The sequence below is a fragment of the Blennius ocellaris genome (assembly GCF_963422515.1).
Source record: "Blennius ocellaris genome assembly, contig: SUPER_5_unloc_1, whole genome shotgun sequence".
Taxonomy (NCBI): Eukaryota; Metazoa; Chordata; class Actinopteri; order Blenniiformes; family Blenniidae; genus Blennius; species Blennius ocellaris.
In genome coordinates, this window is record NW_027662315.1 from 1,307,501 (window position 1) to 1,324,631 (window position 17,131).

Below are 17,131 nucleotides of genomic sequence, written 5' to 3' on the forward strand. Positions count from 1 at the left end.
CATTGGGGGACTTCAACGCCCACGTGGCCAATGACAGTGAGACTTGGAAGGGGGTGATTGGGAGGAACGGCCTCCCCGATCTGAACCCGAGCGGTGTTCTGTTATTGGACTTCTGTGCCAGTCACAGTTTGTCCATAACGAACACCATGTTGGAGCACAGGGGTGTCCATAAGTGCACGTGGCACCAGGACACCCTAGGCCGGAGGTCAATGATAGACTTTGTGGTCGTGTCATCTGATCTCCGGCCGCGTGTCTTGGACACTCGGGTAAAGAGAAGGGCAGAGCTGTCAACTGATCACCACCTGGTGTTGAGTTGGATGCGCTGGAGCGGGAGGAGGCCGGATAGACTCGGCAGGCCCAAACGTGTTATGAGGGTCTGCTGGGAACACCTGGCCGAGCCCTCCGCCCGTGCAGTCTTCAACTCCCACCTCCGGGAGAGCTTCTCACAGATCCTGGGGAAGGCTGGAGACATTGAGTCCGAGTGGACCATGTTCTCCTCTTCCATTGTTGAAGCTGCTGCTCGGAGCTGTGGCCGCAGGGTCTCTGGCGCCTGTCGTGGCGGCAATCCCCGAACCCGGTGGTGGAAACCGGAAGTAAGGGATGCCGTCAAGCTGAAGAAGGAGTCCTATCGGGCACTGTTAGCTCATAGGACTCCCGAGGCAGTCGACAGGTACTGGCAGGCCAAGCGAGCCGCAGCCCGGGCTGTGGTGGAGGCAAAACCTCTGGTCCGGGAGGAGTTCGGAGAGGCCATGGAGGAAGACTTTCGGTCGGCCCCGAGGAAATTCTGGCAAACTGTCCGGCACTTCAGGCGGGGGAAGCAGTTCTCCACCAATACTGTTTACAGTGGAAGTGGGGAGCTGTTGACCTCAACTGGGGATATCGTTGGGCGGTGGAAGGAATACTTCGAGGACCTCCTCAATCCCACCACCACATCTTCCATTGAGGAAGCAGAGGCTGGGTTCTCAGAGGTGGACTCGTCCATTACCCAAGGTGAAGTCACCGAGGTTGTTGTGAAGCTCCTCAGTGGTAAGGCACCGGGAGTGGATGAGGTTCGCCCAGAGTTCCTTAAGTCTCTGGCTGTGCAGGGACTGTCGTGGCTGACTCGTCTCTGCAACATCGCGTGGCTCCTCAGCCTCCCTGAGAAAGTCTATTCCAGGGTACTGGAGAGGAGGATCCGGCTGTTAGTTGACCCTCGGATCCAAGAGGAACAATGCGGTTTTCGTCCTGGTCGTGGAACACTGGACCAGCTCTATACCCTCCACCAGGTTCTCCTGATGGTGGAACACTGGACCAGCTCTATACCCTCCACCAGGTTCTCCTGATGGTGGAACACTGGACCAGCTCTATACCCTCCACCAGGTTCTCCTGATGGTGGAACACTGGACCAGCTCTATACCCTCCACCAGGTTCTCCTGATGGTGGAACACTGGACCAGCTCTATACCCTCCACCAGGTTCTCCTGATGGTGGAACACTGGACTAGCTCTATACCCTCCACCAGGTTCTCCTGATGGTGGAACACTGGACCAGCTCTATACCCTCCACCAGGTTCTCCTGATGGTGGAACACTGGACCAGCTCTATACCCTCCACCAGGTTCTCCTGATGGTGGAACACTGGACCAGCTCTATACCCTCCACCAGGTTCTCCTGATGGTGGAACACTGGACTAGCTCTATACCCTCCACCAGGTTCTCCTGATGGTGGAACACTGGACCAGCTCTATACCCTCCACCAGGTTCTCCTGATGGTGGAACACTGGACTAGCTCTATACCCTCCACCAGGTTCTCCTGATGGTGGAACACTGGACCAGCTCTATACCCTCCACCAGGTTCTCCTGATGGTGGAACACTGGACCAGCTCTATACCCTCCACCAGGTTCTCCTGATGGTGGAACACTGGACCAGCTCTATACCCTCCACCAGGTTCTCCTGATGGTGGAACACTGGACCAGCTCTATACCCTCCACCAGGTGCTTGAGGGTTCATGGGAGTTCGCCCAACCAGTCCACATGTGTTGTGTGGATCTGGAGAAGGCGTTCAACCGCGTCCCTCGGGACGTCCTGTGGGGGGTGCTCCGGGTGTATGGAGTCCGGGGTCCCTTGTTGAGGGCTGTTCGGTCTTTGTATTCCCAGAGCAGGAGTTTGGTTCACATTGCCGGCAGTAAGTGGGACCTGTTCCCTGTGCACGTTGGCCTCCGGCAGGGGTGTCCTTTATCACCGATTCTGTTCATCATATATATGGACAGAATTTCTAGACACAGCCGGGGGCCGGAGGGGGTCCGGTTTGGGGACCACAGGATCTCATCTCTGCTATTTGCGGATGATGTGGTTCTGTTGGCTCCATCAAGCCTGGACCTTCAGCGTGCACTGACGCAGTTCTCAGCCGAGTGTGAAGCAGCTGGGATGAGGATCAGCACCTCTAAATCCGAAGCCATGGTTCTCCACCTGAAAAAGGTGTCTTGCCCCCTCCAGGTCGGTGGAGTGCCCTTGTCACAGGTGGAGGAGTTCAAGTGTCTCGGGGTCTTGTTCACGAGTGGGGGAAAGATGGAGCGTGAGATCGACAGGCGGATCGGTGCAGCGTCTGCAGTTATGCGGTCGTTGTATCGGTCCGTCGTGGTGAAGAAGGAGCTGAGCCAAAAGGCAAAGCTCTGGATTTACCGGTCGATCTTCATTCCTACCCTCACCTATAGTAATGAACTTTAGCCCCGGTCCCACCGCACACAAGTGCCGGGACGGAGTGGAGCGCTACGGAGCAGTACGGAATAGAGACCCCGACCGAAATTTTGGGTCGCGTCCCCACTGCAGAGAGGAGCGTGAAAAGTGGGCGGGGCTTATGAGCTCCGCAGAAATGTGACATTACAACAGAAAAGAACGTCGTCAGATGTAGATCTTATGAATCCTCTGTTGTTGTTTAAATTCTCCACTTTGCACTGTTATTTTTTGCAGCGGAAAAAAAAAAAGTTACTTTTTGCAGCAGCCATTTTTTGCAGCGGAGAGCTGCAGCACAACTTCCGTGTTTGTTGTGAGAGAGCGGACGCTCCGGCCACTTGCCGGTGACTTGGGGCGACGTGCCCCGCACTCGAGCGCTGGGGGGCGGGGCAAGTGGCCGGAGCATTCCCCCCGGTTGGCTGAGGCACAGACATGGGAGTCTGAGCTTTCTGCTCAAACGCAGGAGGTTCTCCACTCCGGCGCTGATCGCGGTCCGGCAGCTCAGCGCCGAAACACGGAGGCTCCGAGCTCCGAGCTCCTTTTCATCGCTTCCGCGGTCCGTCCCCGCGATAAAGCGCCACTGACCGCGATAAAGCGCCACTGACCGCGGCTGAACAGAACGCTGACCGCCTCTGGGAAGCGGAGCTGCCGGAGCGCGGTCAGCGCCGGAGACGAGAGCTCCAGACTCCCATGTCCCGGACGCTCATCCACGACACGGCGAGCGCTATGCTGCAAACAGAAAACTCCAACGCCATGCAAAGTCCCGAGCTCCGGTCTCCCCCTGCCTCAAGTCGCTGTTTCACCACAAACACTGAAGTTGAGCAGCAAAGAAAAGAAAAGGAAAATAAAAACAACCAGAGCACAGCTGACCACACTGACAGCAGAGGATTCAGCCGGCACATTAACATATTGAGGGCGTGTCGTAAATCACTGACCAATCAGCAGACAGGCACATTAACATATTGAGGGCGTGTGGTAAATCACTGACCAATCAGCAGACAGGCACATTAACATATTGAGGGCGTGTCGTAAATCACTGACCAATCAGCAGACAGCAGCTCAAACTCAGACCCGTTCCATGGTCCTGGTACCCCAACGGAAGGGGAGCGGGAAAGCGGTCGCCTTTGGAGCGGTCTGGAGCGGTTTAGACCGCATTCCTGTGGTGACACGTGAACCGGAGCGGTTTAGACCGGTCTAGGCCGGTACTGTTTGTGCGGTGGAAACGGGGCTTTTGGGTCATGACCGAAAGAACGAGATCCCGGATGCAAGCGACTGAAATGAGCTTCCTTCATAGGGTGAGGAGCTCAGTCACCCTTAGAGATAGGGTGAGGAGCTCAGTCACCCTTAGAGATAGGGTGAGGAGCTCAGTCACTCTTAGAGATAGGGGGAGGAGCTCAGTCACCCTTAGAGATAGGGTGAGGAGCTCAGTCACTCTTAGAGATAGGGGGAGGAGCTCAGTCACCCTTAGAGATAGGGGGAGGAGCTCAGTCACCCTTAGAGATAGGGGGAGGAGCTCAGTCACCCTTAGAGATAGGGGGAGGAGCTCAGTCACCCTTAGAGATAGGGTGAGGAGCTCAGTCACCCTTAGAGATAGGGTGAGGAGCTCAGTCACTCTTAGAGATAGGGGGAGGAGCTCAGTCACCCTTAGAGATAGGGTGAGGAGCTCAGTCACCCTTAGAGATAGGGGGAGGAGCTCAGTCACCCTTAGAGATAGGGGGAGGAGCTCAGTCACCCTTAGAGATAGGGGGAGGAGCTCAGTCACCCTTAGAGATAGGGGGAGGAGCTCAGTCACCCTTAGAGATAGGGTGAGGAGCTCAGTCACCCTTAGAGATAGGGTGAGGAGCTCAGTCACCCTTAGAGATAGGGGGAGGAGCTCAGTCACTCTTAGAGATAGGGTGAGGAGCTCAGTCACCCTTAGAGATAGGGGGAGGAGCTCAGTCACCCTTAGAGATAGGGGGAGGAGCTCAGTCACCCTTAGAGATAGGGGGAGGAGCTCAGTCACCCTTAGAGATAGGGGGAGGAGCTCAGTCACCCTTAGAGATAGGGTGAGGAGCTCAGTCACCCTTAGAGATAGGAGGCACCTGTTTCAGATGCTCCCCAGACACCTCCCGAGGGAGGTGTTCTGGTCATGTCTCTCTAGTAGGAGGCCTCGGGGCAGACAGACCCAGCGATGTGTTTGACCCCCGAGGGGTTAACGAGGCGCTACCTGAGCGTTGGTGACGGTCATGAGCTTCATGTCTGCTGCCAGCTGCTCCACGTGGCTGCAGAGCTGCTGAAGCTGCTGCTGCAGGCCGTCCAGCTCGTCCTGCTGACGCAGCGCTGCGTCGCCTTCCGACTGAAGGCCGGAGGGGGCTGGGCGCGCCGCTGCCACCACTTCCTGCAGGAAACATTCGCTGAAAATCACATCCGACCTCAGAGCCGTGTGACAAGGTGCTGCTCCGGCGGCTCACCTGTGTGAAGGTGAACTTCTGAGTGTGGGTGAAGTGGGTGCCCTTCATCAGGAGGTCGTCGGGGGCGGAGCTCCTGAAGCTTTGCAGGAGGTCAGAGAGGTCAGAGGAGGAGGAGTCTGCAGAGGGCAGGGCGGCAGAGCGCAGCTGCTCCTCAATGCGTTTACGCAGCCGAGTCAGCTTCCTGGAGCGGTACTCCTGTTAAACAACACAGCAGGTTGGCGTGAAGCCAGAACCAGACTGAGGAAGAGGAGGAGGAGGAGGAGGAGGAGGAGGAGGAGGAGGAGGAGCCGCAGTATTGAATCACTGGACATTAATGCACTGTCAAATAAACCTTCAACTAATTCAGAGACTCTTCATTGAGCATGACCTCCATCTTGGAACGAATTAAAAGGTTCATGTGCTTACAGAGAACTAACCAAACCAAAACTAAAACTTTAGATTTAATTCGATGAGAATTGTTAATATATTAATGAAGTATTTCAGCATGAAAAGCCACATCCCCTGTACGTGTCTGCAGTTTGAAACAGAAGTGAAAAGTGAAGTGTGTTGTAAATGCCTCCTTCCTTGATAGAAGTGAGGAGAGGATCCTCATCCAAGATGGCAGCTCCGCTGATCCAGTGATGGATCCACTGATTCAATTTAATTAATTTATATTGTGCCAAATACAACACGGTCAAATCAATACACTTTTACAGAGAAAGGACAATAATTCCACAGGAGCAAACACAGGAGGCGGAGGAAAGGGAGAGCTACCCTGGATGGACCGGTCATGGACCAGTAAGGGCTCCAGTAATGACCCAGTCATGGACCAGTCAGGGCTCCAGTAATGACCCAGTCATGGACCAGTCATGGACCAGTCAGGGCTCCAGTAATGACCCAGTCATGGACCAGTAAGGGCTCCAGTAATGACCCAGTCATGGGTCCAGTAATGACCCAGTCATGGACCAGTAAGGGCTCCAGTAATGACCCAGTCATGGACCAGTAAGGGCTCCAGTAATGACCCAGTCATGGACCGGTCAGGGGTCCAGTAATGACCCAGTCATGGACCAGTAAGGGCTCCAGTAATGACCCAGTCATGGACCAGTAAGGGCTCCAGTAATGACCCAGTCATGGGTCCAGTAATGACCCAGTCATGGACCAGTAAGGGCTCCAGTAATGACCCAGTCATGGACCGGTCAGGGGTCCAGTAATGACCCAGTCATGGACCAGTAAGGGCTCCAGTAATGACCCAGTCATGGGTCCAGTAATGACCCAGTCATGGACCAGTCATGGACCGGTCAGGGCTCCAGTAATGACCCAGTAATGGACCAGTCATGGGCTCCAGTCATGGGCTCCAGTTAGGGCTCCAGTCATGGGCTCCAGTCATGGGCTCCAGTCATGGGCTCCAGTCATGGGCTCCAGTTAGGGCTCCAGTTAGGGCTCCAGTTAGGGCTCCAGTTAGGGCTCCAGTTAGGGCTCCAGTTAGGGCTCCAGTTAGGGCTCCAGTTAGGGCTCCAGTTAGGGCTCCAGTAATGACCCAGTAATGACCCAGTCATGGACCAGTCAGGGCTCCAGTAATGACCCAGTCATGGACCAGTAAGGGCTCCAGTAATGACCCAGTCATGGACCGGTCAGGGGTCCAGTAATGACCCAGTCATGGACCAGTAAGGGCTCCAGTAATGACCCAGTCATGGGTCCAGTAATGACCCAGTCATGGACCAGTCATGGACCGGTCAGGGCTCCAGTAATGACCCAGTCATGGACCTGTCAGGGCTCCAGTAATGACCCAGTAATGGACCAGTCATGGGCTCCAGTTAGGGCTCCAGTAATGACCCAGTCATGGACCAGTCATGGGCTCCAGTCATGGGCTCCAGTCATGGGCTCCAGTCATGGGCTCCAGTCATGGGCTCCAGTTAGGGCTCCAGTTAGGGCTCCAGTTAGGGCTCCAGTTAGGGCTCCAGTTAGGGCTCCAGTTAGGGCTCCAGTTAGGGCTCCAGTTAGGGCTCCAGTAATGACCCAGTCATGGACCAGTCATGGGCTCCAGTTAGGGCTCCAGTAATGACCCAGTCATGGACCAGTCATGGGCTCCAGTTAGGGCTCCAGTAATGACCCAGTCATGGACCAGTCATGGGCTCCAGTCATGGGCTCCAGTCAGGGCTCCAGTTAGGGCTCCAGTCATGGGCTCCAGTTAGGGCTCCAGTTAGGGCTCCAGTTAGGGCTCCAGTTAGGGCTCCAGTTAGGGCTCCAGTTAGGGCTCCAGTAATGACCCAGTCATGGACCAGTCATGGACCGGTCAGGGCTCCAGTAATGACCCAGTCATGGACCAGTCATGGACCGGTCAGGGCTCCAGTAATGACCCAGTCATGGACCGGTCAGGGGTCCAGTAATGACCCAGTCATGGACCGGTCAGGGGTCCAGTAATGACCCAGTCATGGACCGGTCAGGGGTCCAGTAATGACCCAGTCATGGACCGGTCAGGGGTCCAGTAATGACCCAGTCATGGACCAGTCAGGGCTCCAGTAATGACCCGGTCAGGGCTCCAGTAATGACCCGGTCAGGGGTCCAGTAATGACCCGGTCAGGGCTCCAGTAATGACCCGGTCAGGGCTCCAGTAATGACCCGGTCAGGGCTCCAGTAATGACCCGGTCAGGGCTCCAGTAATGACCCGGTCAGGGCTCCAGTAATGACTCGGTCATGGACCAGTCAGGGCTCCAGTAATGACCCGGTCAGGGCTCCAGTAATGACCCGGTCAGGGCTCCAGTAATGACCCGGTCAGGGGTCCAGTAATGACCCGGTCAGGGGTCCAGTGAGGACTCGGTCAGGGGTCCAGTGAGGACTCGGTCAGGGGTCCAGTAATGACCCGGTCATGGACCAGTCAGGGGTCCAGTAATGACCCGGTCAGGGCTCCAGTAATGACCCGGTCAGGGCTCCAGTAATGACCCGGTCAGGGCTCCAGTAATGACCCGGTCAGGGGTCCAGTAATGACTCGGTCAGGGGTCCAGTAATGACCCGGTCAGGGCTCCAGTAATGACCCGGTCAGGGGTCCAGTAATGACTCGGTCAGGGGTCCAGTGATGACCCGGTCAGGGGTCCAGTGATGACCCGGTCAGGGGTCCAGTGATGACCCGGTCAGGGGTCCAGTGATGACCCGGTCAGGGGTCCAGTGAGGACTCGGTCAGGGGTCCAGTAATGACCCGGTCAGGGGTCCAGTCAGGGGTCCAGTAATGACCCGGTCAGGGCTCCAGTAATGACCCGGTCAGGGGTCCAGTAATGACCCGGTCAGGGGTCCAGTGAGGACTCGGTCAGGGGTCCAGTAATGACCCGGTCAGGGGTCCAGTAATGACCCGGTCATGGACCAGTCAGGGGTCCAGTAATGACCCGGTCAGGGCTCCAGTAATGACCCGGTCAGGGGTCCAGTAATGACCCGGTCAGGGGTCCAGTGAGGACCCGGTCAGGGGTCCAGTAATGACCCGGTCAGGGCTCCAGTAATGACCCGGTCATGGACCAGTCAGGGGTCCAGTAATGACCCGGTCAGGGGTCCAGTAATGACCCGGTCATGGACCAGTCAGGGGTCCAGTAATGACCCGGTCAGGGCTCCAGTAATGACCCGGTCAGGGGTCCAGTAATGACCCGGTCAGGGGTCCAGTAATGACCCGGTCAGGGGTCCAGTGAGGACCCGGTCAGGGGTCCAGTAATGACCCGGTCATGGACCAGTCAGGGCTCCAGTAATGACCCGGTCAGGGGTCCAGTAATGACCCGGTCAGGGGTCCAGTGAGGACTCGGTCAGGGGTCCAGTAATGACCCGGTCAGGTCCAGTGAGGACTGACCTGTGGTGTGAGGCGGGACAGCAGTCCCTGACTGTTCCACTCCAGGTCCCACTCCTGCGCGGCGCTCAGCTGGGCCGTGTGCTGCTCCAGGAGGGACGCCATGGTGCTCCAGCGGTCTGGCAGCTGAGCCGTGGCGGGCCGGAGGACCCCCCTGTGGTACTCCTCCTCCTCTGAAACACAGCACACCTGGCTAGGTGACTGAAGCCCCACAACACCTCTGCTGCCGTCCTACGGGTTGAAGTTCACCTTTCTGGGGCTTGTGAGCGGCGGCGGTCGTCCTGTGTGCTGAACTGAGACGCTGCGCCTGGAAGCTGTGCACTGGGCCCAGACCCTGGACACAAGCAGAGGACAACCACCGTCACTACTCCTTCCTTTCATCAAGCCTGAGGGCCTCAAATACCTTTATACACCTCACTTTCTACATCTGTGTGTGTGTGTGTAGAACGCCAATTGACACAATGCATACAGTATGTAAACAGTGCAGAACAAAAAGACAACTTGTTCCTATTCATGGTGCTAAAGACAAAGCAGACATTGAAGGCAGAATCAAAGTACCAGAGTGTCAGTCTGCAGTCTGCAGCCTGGAGGCAGCCAGGGGACGGCCAGCTGGGCTCTGATGGCAGCAGCCACGCTCCTCTGGAGGACCACCCACGTCCCTGCAGGACAGGAAGTCACTGTGAGGTCCAGAGTCCGGACCGCACCGGGACCACAGCGGCCCGGTCCAGAGTCCGGACCACATGAGTTCAGCTCAGGGCAACAGGTTACTAAACAACAGGGAACAGCTGACAGGGAAAAATAGGATTGTGTTTGAAAGCAGATTTGATGAAATGTAAAGACTGGATGCAGACGGACGGGCGAGACTGTGGAGAACGTCTGGGACAGACTGGAGAACCAGACTGGAGAACGTCTGGGACAGACTGTGTGGACAACGTCTGGGACAGACTGTGCGGGCAACGTCCGGGACAGACTGTGCGGGCAACGTCCGGGACAGACTGTGCGGGCAACGCCTGGGACAGACTGTGGAGAACGTCTGGGACAGACTGTGCGGGCAACGTCTGGGACAGACTGTGCGGGCAACGTCTGGGACAGACTGTGCGGGCAACGTCTGGGACAGACTGTGCGGGCAACGTCCGGGACAGACTGTGCGGGCAACGTCCGGGACAGACTGTGCGGGCAACGTCCGGGACAGACTGTGCGGGCAACGTCCGGGACAGACTGTGTCGGACAGCGTCTGGGACAGACTGTGTCGGACAGCGTCCGGGACAGACTGTGTCGGACAACGTCCGGGACAGACTGTGCGCAGAACGTCTGGGACAGACTGTGCGGGCAACGTCCGGGACAGACTGTGCGGGCAACGTCCGGGACAGACTGTGTCGGACAGCGTCTGGGACAGACTGTGCGCAGAACGTCCGGGACAGACTGTGTCGGACAGCGTCCGGGACAGACTGTGTCGGACAACGTCCGGGACAGACTGTGTCGGACAACGTCCGGGACAGACTGTGCGGACAACGTCCGGGACAGACTGTGCGGACAACGTCCGGGACAGACTGTGCGGACAACGTCCGGGACAGACTGTGCGGACAACGTCTGGGACAGACTGTGTCGGACAACGTCTGGGACAGACTGTGCGCAGAACGTCTGGGACAGACTGTGCGCAGAACGTCTGGGACAGACTGTGCAGAACGTCTGGGCATGACTGGAGAATGTCTGGGATAGACTGGAGAATGTCTGGGATAGACTGGAGAATGTCTGGGATAGACTGGAGAACGTCTGGGATAGACTGTGGAAAACGTCTGGGATAGACTGTGGAAAACGTCTGGGACAGACTGGAGAACGTCTGGGACAGACTGTGCAGAACGTCTGGGCATGACTGGAGAACATCTGGGACAGACTGGAGAACGTCTGGGACAGACTGTGCAGAACGTCTGGTCATGACTGGAGAACATCTGGAACAGACTGTGCAGAACGTCTGGGCATGACTGGAGAACGTCTGGGACAGACTGGAGAACGTCTGGGCATGACTGGAGAACGTCTGGGACAGACTGTGCAGAACGTCTGGGCATGACTGGAGAATGTCTGGGACAGACTGGAGAACGTCTGGGATAGACTGTGGAAAACATCTGGGACAGACTGGAGAACGTCTGGGACAGACTGTGCAGAACGTCTGGGCATGACTGGAGAACATCTGGGCATGACTGGAGAACATCTGGGACAGACTGTGCAGAACGTCTGGGACAGACTGTGCAGAACGTCTGGGCATGACTGGAGAACGTCTGGGACAGACTGGAGAACGTCTGGGCATGACTGGAGAACGTCTGGGACAGACTGTGCAGAACGTCTGGGCATGACTGGAGAATGTCTGGGACAGACTGGAGAACGTCTGGGATAGACTGTGGAAAACATCTGGGACAGACTGGAGAACGTCTGGGACAGACTGGAGAACGTCTGGGACAGACTGTGCAGAACGTCTGGGCATGACTGGAGAACATCTGGGCATGACTGGAGAACATCTGGGACAGACTGTGCAGAACGTCTGGGCATGACTGGAGAACGTCTGGGACAGACTGTGCAGAACGTCTGGGCATGACTGGAGAACGTCTGGGACAGACTGTGCAGAACGTCTGGGCATGACTGGAGAACGTCTGGGACAGACTGTGCAGAACGTCTGGGCATGACTGGAGAACGTCTGGGACAGACTGTGCAGAACGTCTGGGCATGACTGGAGAACGTCTGGGACAGACTGTGCAGAACGTCTGGGCATGACTGGAGAACGTCTGGGACAGACTGTGCAGAACGTCTGGGCATGACTGGAGAACGTCTGGGACAGACTGGAGAACGTCTGGGCATGACTGGAGAACGTCTGGGACAGACTGTGCAGAACGTCTGGGCATAAATGGAGAATGTCTGGGACAGACTGGAGAACGTCTGGGACAGACTGGAGAACGTCTGGGACAGACTGGAGAACGTCTGGGATAGACTGTGCAGAACGTCTGGGATAGACTGTGCAGAACGTCTGGGACAGACTGGAGAACGTCTGGGATAGACTGTGCAGAACATCTGGGACAGACTGTGCAGAACGTCTGGGCATGATTGGAGAACATCTGGGCATGACTGGAGAACATCTGGGACAGACTGTGCAGAACGTCTGGGCATGACTGGAGAACGTCTGGGACAGACTGTGCAGAACGTCTGGGCATGACTGGAGAACATCTGGGACAGACTGTGCAGAACGTCTGGGCATGACTGGAGAACGTCTGGGCATGACTGGAGAACATCTGGGACAGACTGTGCAGAACGTCTGGGCATGACTGGAGAACGTCTGGGCATGACTGGAGAACGTCTGGGACAGACTGTGCAGAACGTCTGGGCATGACTGGAGAACGTCTGGGACAGACTGTGCAGAACGTCTGGGCATGACTGGAGAATGTCTGGGACAGACTGGAGAACGTCTGGGATAGACTGTGCAGAACGTCTGGTCATGACTGGAGAACATCTGGGCATGACTGGAGAACGTCTGGGACAGACTGTGCAGAACGTCTGGGCATGACTGGAGAACGTCTGGGCATGACTGGAGAACATCTGGGACAGACTGTGCAGAACGTCTGGGCATGACTGGAGAACGTCTGGGACAGAATGGAGAATGTCTGGGACAGACTGGAGAACGTCTGGGACAGAATGGAGAACGTCTGGGACAGAATGGAGAACGTCAGGGACAGAATGGAGAACGTCAGGGACAGAATGGAGAACGTCAGGGACAGACTGGAGAACGTCTGGGACAGAATGGAGAACGTCTGGGACAGAATGGAGAACGTCAGGGACAGACTGGGCGTCCCTGCAGAGGCCTGGTTCTCTGGAGCAGTGAGGAGTGAGGTTCTACCTGTGGGCTGGTCCGAGGTCTCGGCACGTTCTCTGGGAAGCTTCTCCACCAGGAACATGAGCAGAGAGCGGATCTCCGGCTCGTTGCTGTACAGGAAGGTCTGGTAGCCGATTTCTCCTTTATAGCCAACGTCCTGCAGTCAACGACAAAACCCTCCACATCATCAACATGTCCAGAGTCCGGGCTTCTTTATACCAAGCCTAATCTTTATTCTTCAATCTGCTTGTGTCGGAGGTTTACTTCTAATAAAACCACTTCTTCTTCTCCCCCGTCGGACTATTTTCCTATTCTTCATCCAGAAATGAACTGAAAATTGTAATGAATTGCGACATGGTCTCAGCTGACGCTGCAAAATTCCTCACACGCACACACACACATCTGTTGTCATGGCAACATCAACATGCACAACACACTCCTCACATAACACTGACTGAGCTGCGACAGAGCTGTGAGTGTGAGCACTTCTCAAAGTGTGTCCTGATAGAGGAAGAACCGCTGAGTGACATCGAGTTTGACCGTCTTTGTTTTACTTTATAGAAAAAGTATTCTAACACACTTGATCACAACGAGCCGTTCTCAGGCTCTGGGTGACCATCTGATCAATAGTTATTTCAGTTGATTTTTCAGGGACCATGTACAGGAAACATTCCTCTTATAGAAAAGACGCTTTGCACCAGATCCAGATGTGACTGATGTGTCGTCCCTGAGGACGAAGAGGACAAACTTCTCCAACATGCAGGAGGAAGAACACCCGAGGTCCTGCAGGGAAATGAGACCTGGTCTCACAGTGCCTCACATCCAACCTGTCAGACCTCCATCACACCAATGTTTCTACATCCACTGCCTCGTCATCAGCATGTGACCGATGTCACCGCCACAATAAAAGCTCTTTTCTCTTTTGTCCTCATTTGAAAATAAATCTCCATGCTGACCAGCGTTGCCAGATATGGTGGTATCCCCCAACTGGGGAGCCAAACTCTCACCGCTTAACTCTGTTTATTTCTTGCACTTGTTTATGGCGTGTTCTATATTATAGCATGGCATAGTATTAGTAATATAATACTTTTAACATGACTTCTGCACAAGCTGAGATTGGGGCTGGTCTTTATTGAGGTGTGTGGGTTTTATCTTGTTTGAGCTGGAATCAGTGAGTCACATCTGGCAACCCTGGCGCTGAGCGGCGTGCCATGTGTAAATAATGCTTCACGTGGTCTTCTGCTCTCTGAAGCCTGAAACCGCCGGGTGCATCAGGCTCACACGGCTGTGTGACAGAGGTCACCTTTAACAAGTAACGCAAAAACAATCTGACACCAGCAAACATCCTGAACGGAGCATGGAGGCCTGCAGAGTGGGCGGAGCCTGAGAGAACCACCTCTAACAACTGTGTGTAACAACAAAGGGAGACTATAAATAAAGAAGCTTTTTATTTCCTTTGACTTTATTGTAACGACATCAGTAAATGTTTTCAAAAGTGCTCTATAAATGTAAAAACACAAACTTCCATTCTAATCATGTGTTCATGGACAAGCCGTTCTATTTGATGTGTGAGACTAAATGTGGAGGCAAAGACCACATGTCAGCTGGAATGTGTGGAGGTCACATGGTTCCTTCCAGCCCAATGCAGACTCACCTGACAGGCCTGGGCCAGACTCATGCCCACTCTGAAGCGAGCAGACATCCCCGGAGGCAGGGAGGTGGGCAGCGCCCCCCCCAGGCCGGGCTCCATCACCCGGAGACATCTGACCACGGCCTCCACGATCAGCTCGCTGGTGAACTGCTTGACGCTGTCCGTCTCCTCGCTCACCTCTCTGTGGACCACAGGTCAAAGGTCAAGCTCCACACAGCTCCTTCTCCAGTGGCCTACTGATGGAGGAACTCATCGCCGTCTCCATGGTAACCAGAATGTTCGTGTCAGAGAGCAATAGACGTTGTTTTGCACAAAGAAACATTACGAGCTTTTTCACCACACTATGACATGTAGAGGCACATGATTAGCCTCCAGCTCAGGGGCGGGACCATCCAGGATCATCCAGGACAATCCAGGATCATCCAGGATCATCCAGGACCATCCAGGACCATCCAGGACCATCCAGGACCATCCAGGATCATCCAGGATCATCCAGGACAATCCAGGATCATCCAGGACAATCCGGGACCATCCAGGACCATCCAGGACCATCCAGGACAATCCAGGATCATCCAGGACAATCCGGGACCATCCAGGACCATCCAGGATCATCCAGGATCATCCAGGACCATCCAGGACCATCCAGGATCATCCAGGATCATCCAGGACAATCCAGGATCATCCGGGACAATCCGGGACAATCCGGGACCATCCAGGACCATCCAGGATCATCCAGGATCATCCAGGACAATCCGGGACAATCCGGGACCATCCAGGACCATCCAGGACCATTCAGGATCATCCAGGACAATCCAGGACAAATCCGGGACCATCCGGGACCATCCAGGTTCATCCGGGACAATTCAGGACCATCCGGGACAATTCAGGACAATACGGGACCATTCAGGACAATCCAGGACCATCCAGGATCATCCAGGATCATCCAGGATCATCCAGGACCATCCAGGATCATCCAGGATCATCCAGGATCATCCAGGATCATCCAGGACCATCCAGGACCATCCGGGACAATTCAGGACAATACGGGACCATTCAGGACAATACGGGACCATTCAGGACAATCCAGGACCATCAAGGACCATCCAGGACTATTATTACACGTTGACTCCATTCTAAACGTTTTCCCCTTGAATGAACCTTTCATGGTCACTGTTCAGAGACTTGATGAACCCAAACATGCAGTTGATCCGCGACATGAGACGAGATGAGATTCAATTCTCTTTATACTCACGTGCCGACTTGTTTGAGGGCATGAATGAGAATTTTATCAACTTCCTCCATGACTGAAGTCAGTGTGAAGCAAAGCGAATACAGTGAGAGAGGACAGCAGGGGGCTGGTGGACATGGATCAGCTGATGTTAGAGACGCTTTGAGGACAAATGACAGATGAGCGTTGGAGTTACAAAGCAGACTTTCATCTTCTGCTAGCTGCTAACGAGCTCCTCCGGACTGTCCTGTTCGGCTCCTCTCCAACAAACCGCCGCACATCCGAGGACAAAAGTCTCTACATCGTCTACAACCTGACACTCAACTGGATGTTCTGTTCTGAAAGCACAAGTCCTGGCATCTTCTCCAGAAAACGCTTCGATCTGACGACAGTCTCTGTTCAATGTGGAAATGAAGAAACAGCCGAGTGGCGCGGCGGCTTCTGGGAAATGTAGTTTTCTGGTTCATTCGTCTTGTGACAGAACTCGAGCAAATGGGACAGTCGGAGCTACATCTCCCAGCATGCACCACACGCAATGGTCTCATGACCGGAAAAAGTCAACGATCGCTGATAAGGAAGGCCTTTGATTGGCTGGTTTTTAGCTCAAACTTTACTTGTTTGTTTGGTTATTTGGTTAGATGGTTCGTTGATTGATTGGTTGGTTAGGCAACATCTAAAGAAAGAAACTTTGTTAGAACTGAAACACCTCTCAGCCCAGTTCTGTAAAAAGTCTCCTCTGAATAAATACATGGAACCAGAAACATGTCGGATTAATGCTGTAAGTCCAGTTCCTCTATCTTATCTTATATCTGCGTATATATACATATATATATATATATATATATATATATATATATATATATATATATATATATATATATATATATATATATATATATATATATATATATATATGTATATATACATATATATATATATATAAAATGTTACCTCTTGTTAGATCTGTTTTAAGATTTTCACTCCTGATTAACACAGATTAACTCTGTACTGATAAATGTATTGATTTGAAATGCACAAATCCCTCTAAAATCATGTTTGTTTCCTTTATTTAGAACAGCCTTTGATACAAACTAACTAACTAATTAACTCAATCAATCAATCAATCAATCAATATAAATAGATGTGAGCAAACTGCTCTGTACATAAACTGAATAGCCAAGAAAACAATCAGGTCGTTGGTTTAGTAGTTTGATGAATTGTAGATTTGTTGGTTCTGAAGATGAATTTTGTGTGATCTATTAATTACTCCAGATACATCCATCCACGCAGCAAACACCACCTATCCTGCTCAGGCAGGCTGGGTTGCTGGAGCCGATCCCAGTGTCCTGTGGACGGTTGTCCAGTCTGTCACAGGACAAAGTGAGACGACAAGCACACTGTCACATTCACAGCCAGGGGACAGTTAGTGTCACCAG

At 54.0% G+C, this 17,131-nt stretch overlaps 1 protein-coding gene across 2 annotated transcripts in view; it reads right to left on the minus strand.

Annotated features, from left to right (window-relative positions):
* Window positions 1-16,081, minus strand: part of ccdc22 (CCC complex scaffolding subunit CCDC22) — a 21,867-nt gene extending 5,786 nt beyond the window's left edge. For both annotated transcript variants that reach the window (XM_080521199.1, XM_080521200.1), the window contains exons 1-8: window positions 15,720-16,081; window positions 14,471-14,648; window positions 12,841-12,973; window positions 9,519-9,619; window positions 9,210-9,294; window positions 8,964-9,133; window positions 5,159-5,353; window positions 4,915-5,085 (exon numbers count right to left, since the gene is read on the minus strand). In XM_080521199.1, coding sequence (XP_080377325.1) covers window positions 4,915-5,085; window positions 5,159-5,353; window positions 8,964-9,133; window positions 9,210-9,294; window positions 9,519-9,619; window positions 12,841-12,973; window positions 14,471-14,648; window positions 15,720-15,769 — 1,083 coding nt within the window. In that variant the 5' untranslated portion in view covers window positions 15,770-16,081. The remainder of the gene's footprint in view (window positions 1-4,914; window positions 5,086-5,158; window positions 5,354-8,963; window positions 9,134-9,209; window positions 9,295-9,518; window positions 9,620-12,840; window positions 12,974-14,470; window positions 14,649-15,719) is intronic.
* Between the last annotated feature and the right edge of the window lie 1,050 nt (window positions 16,082-17,131).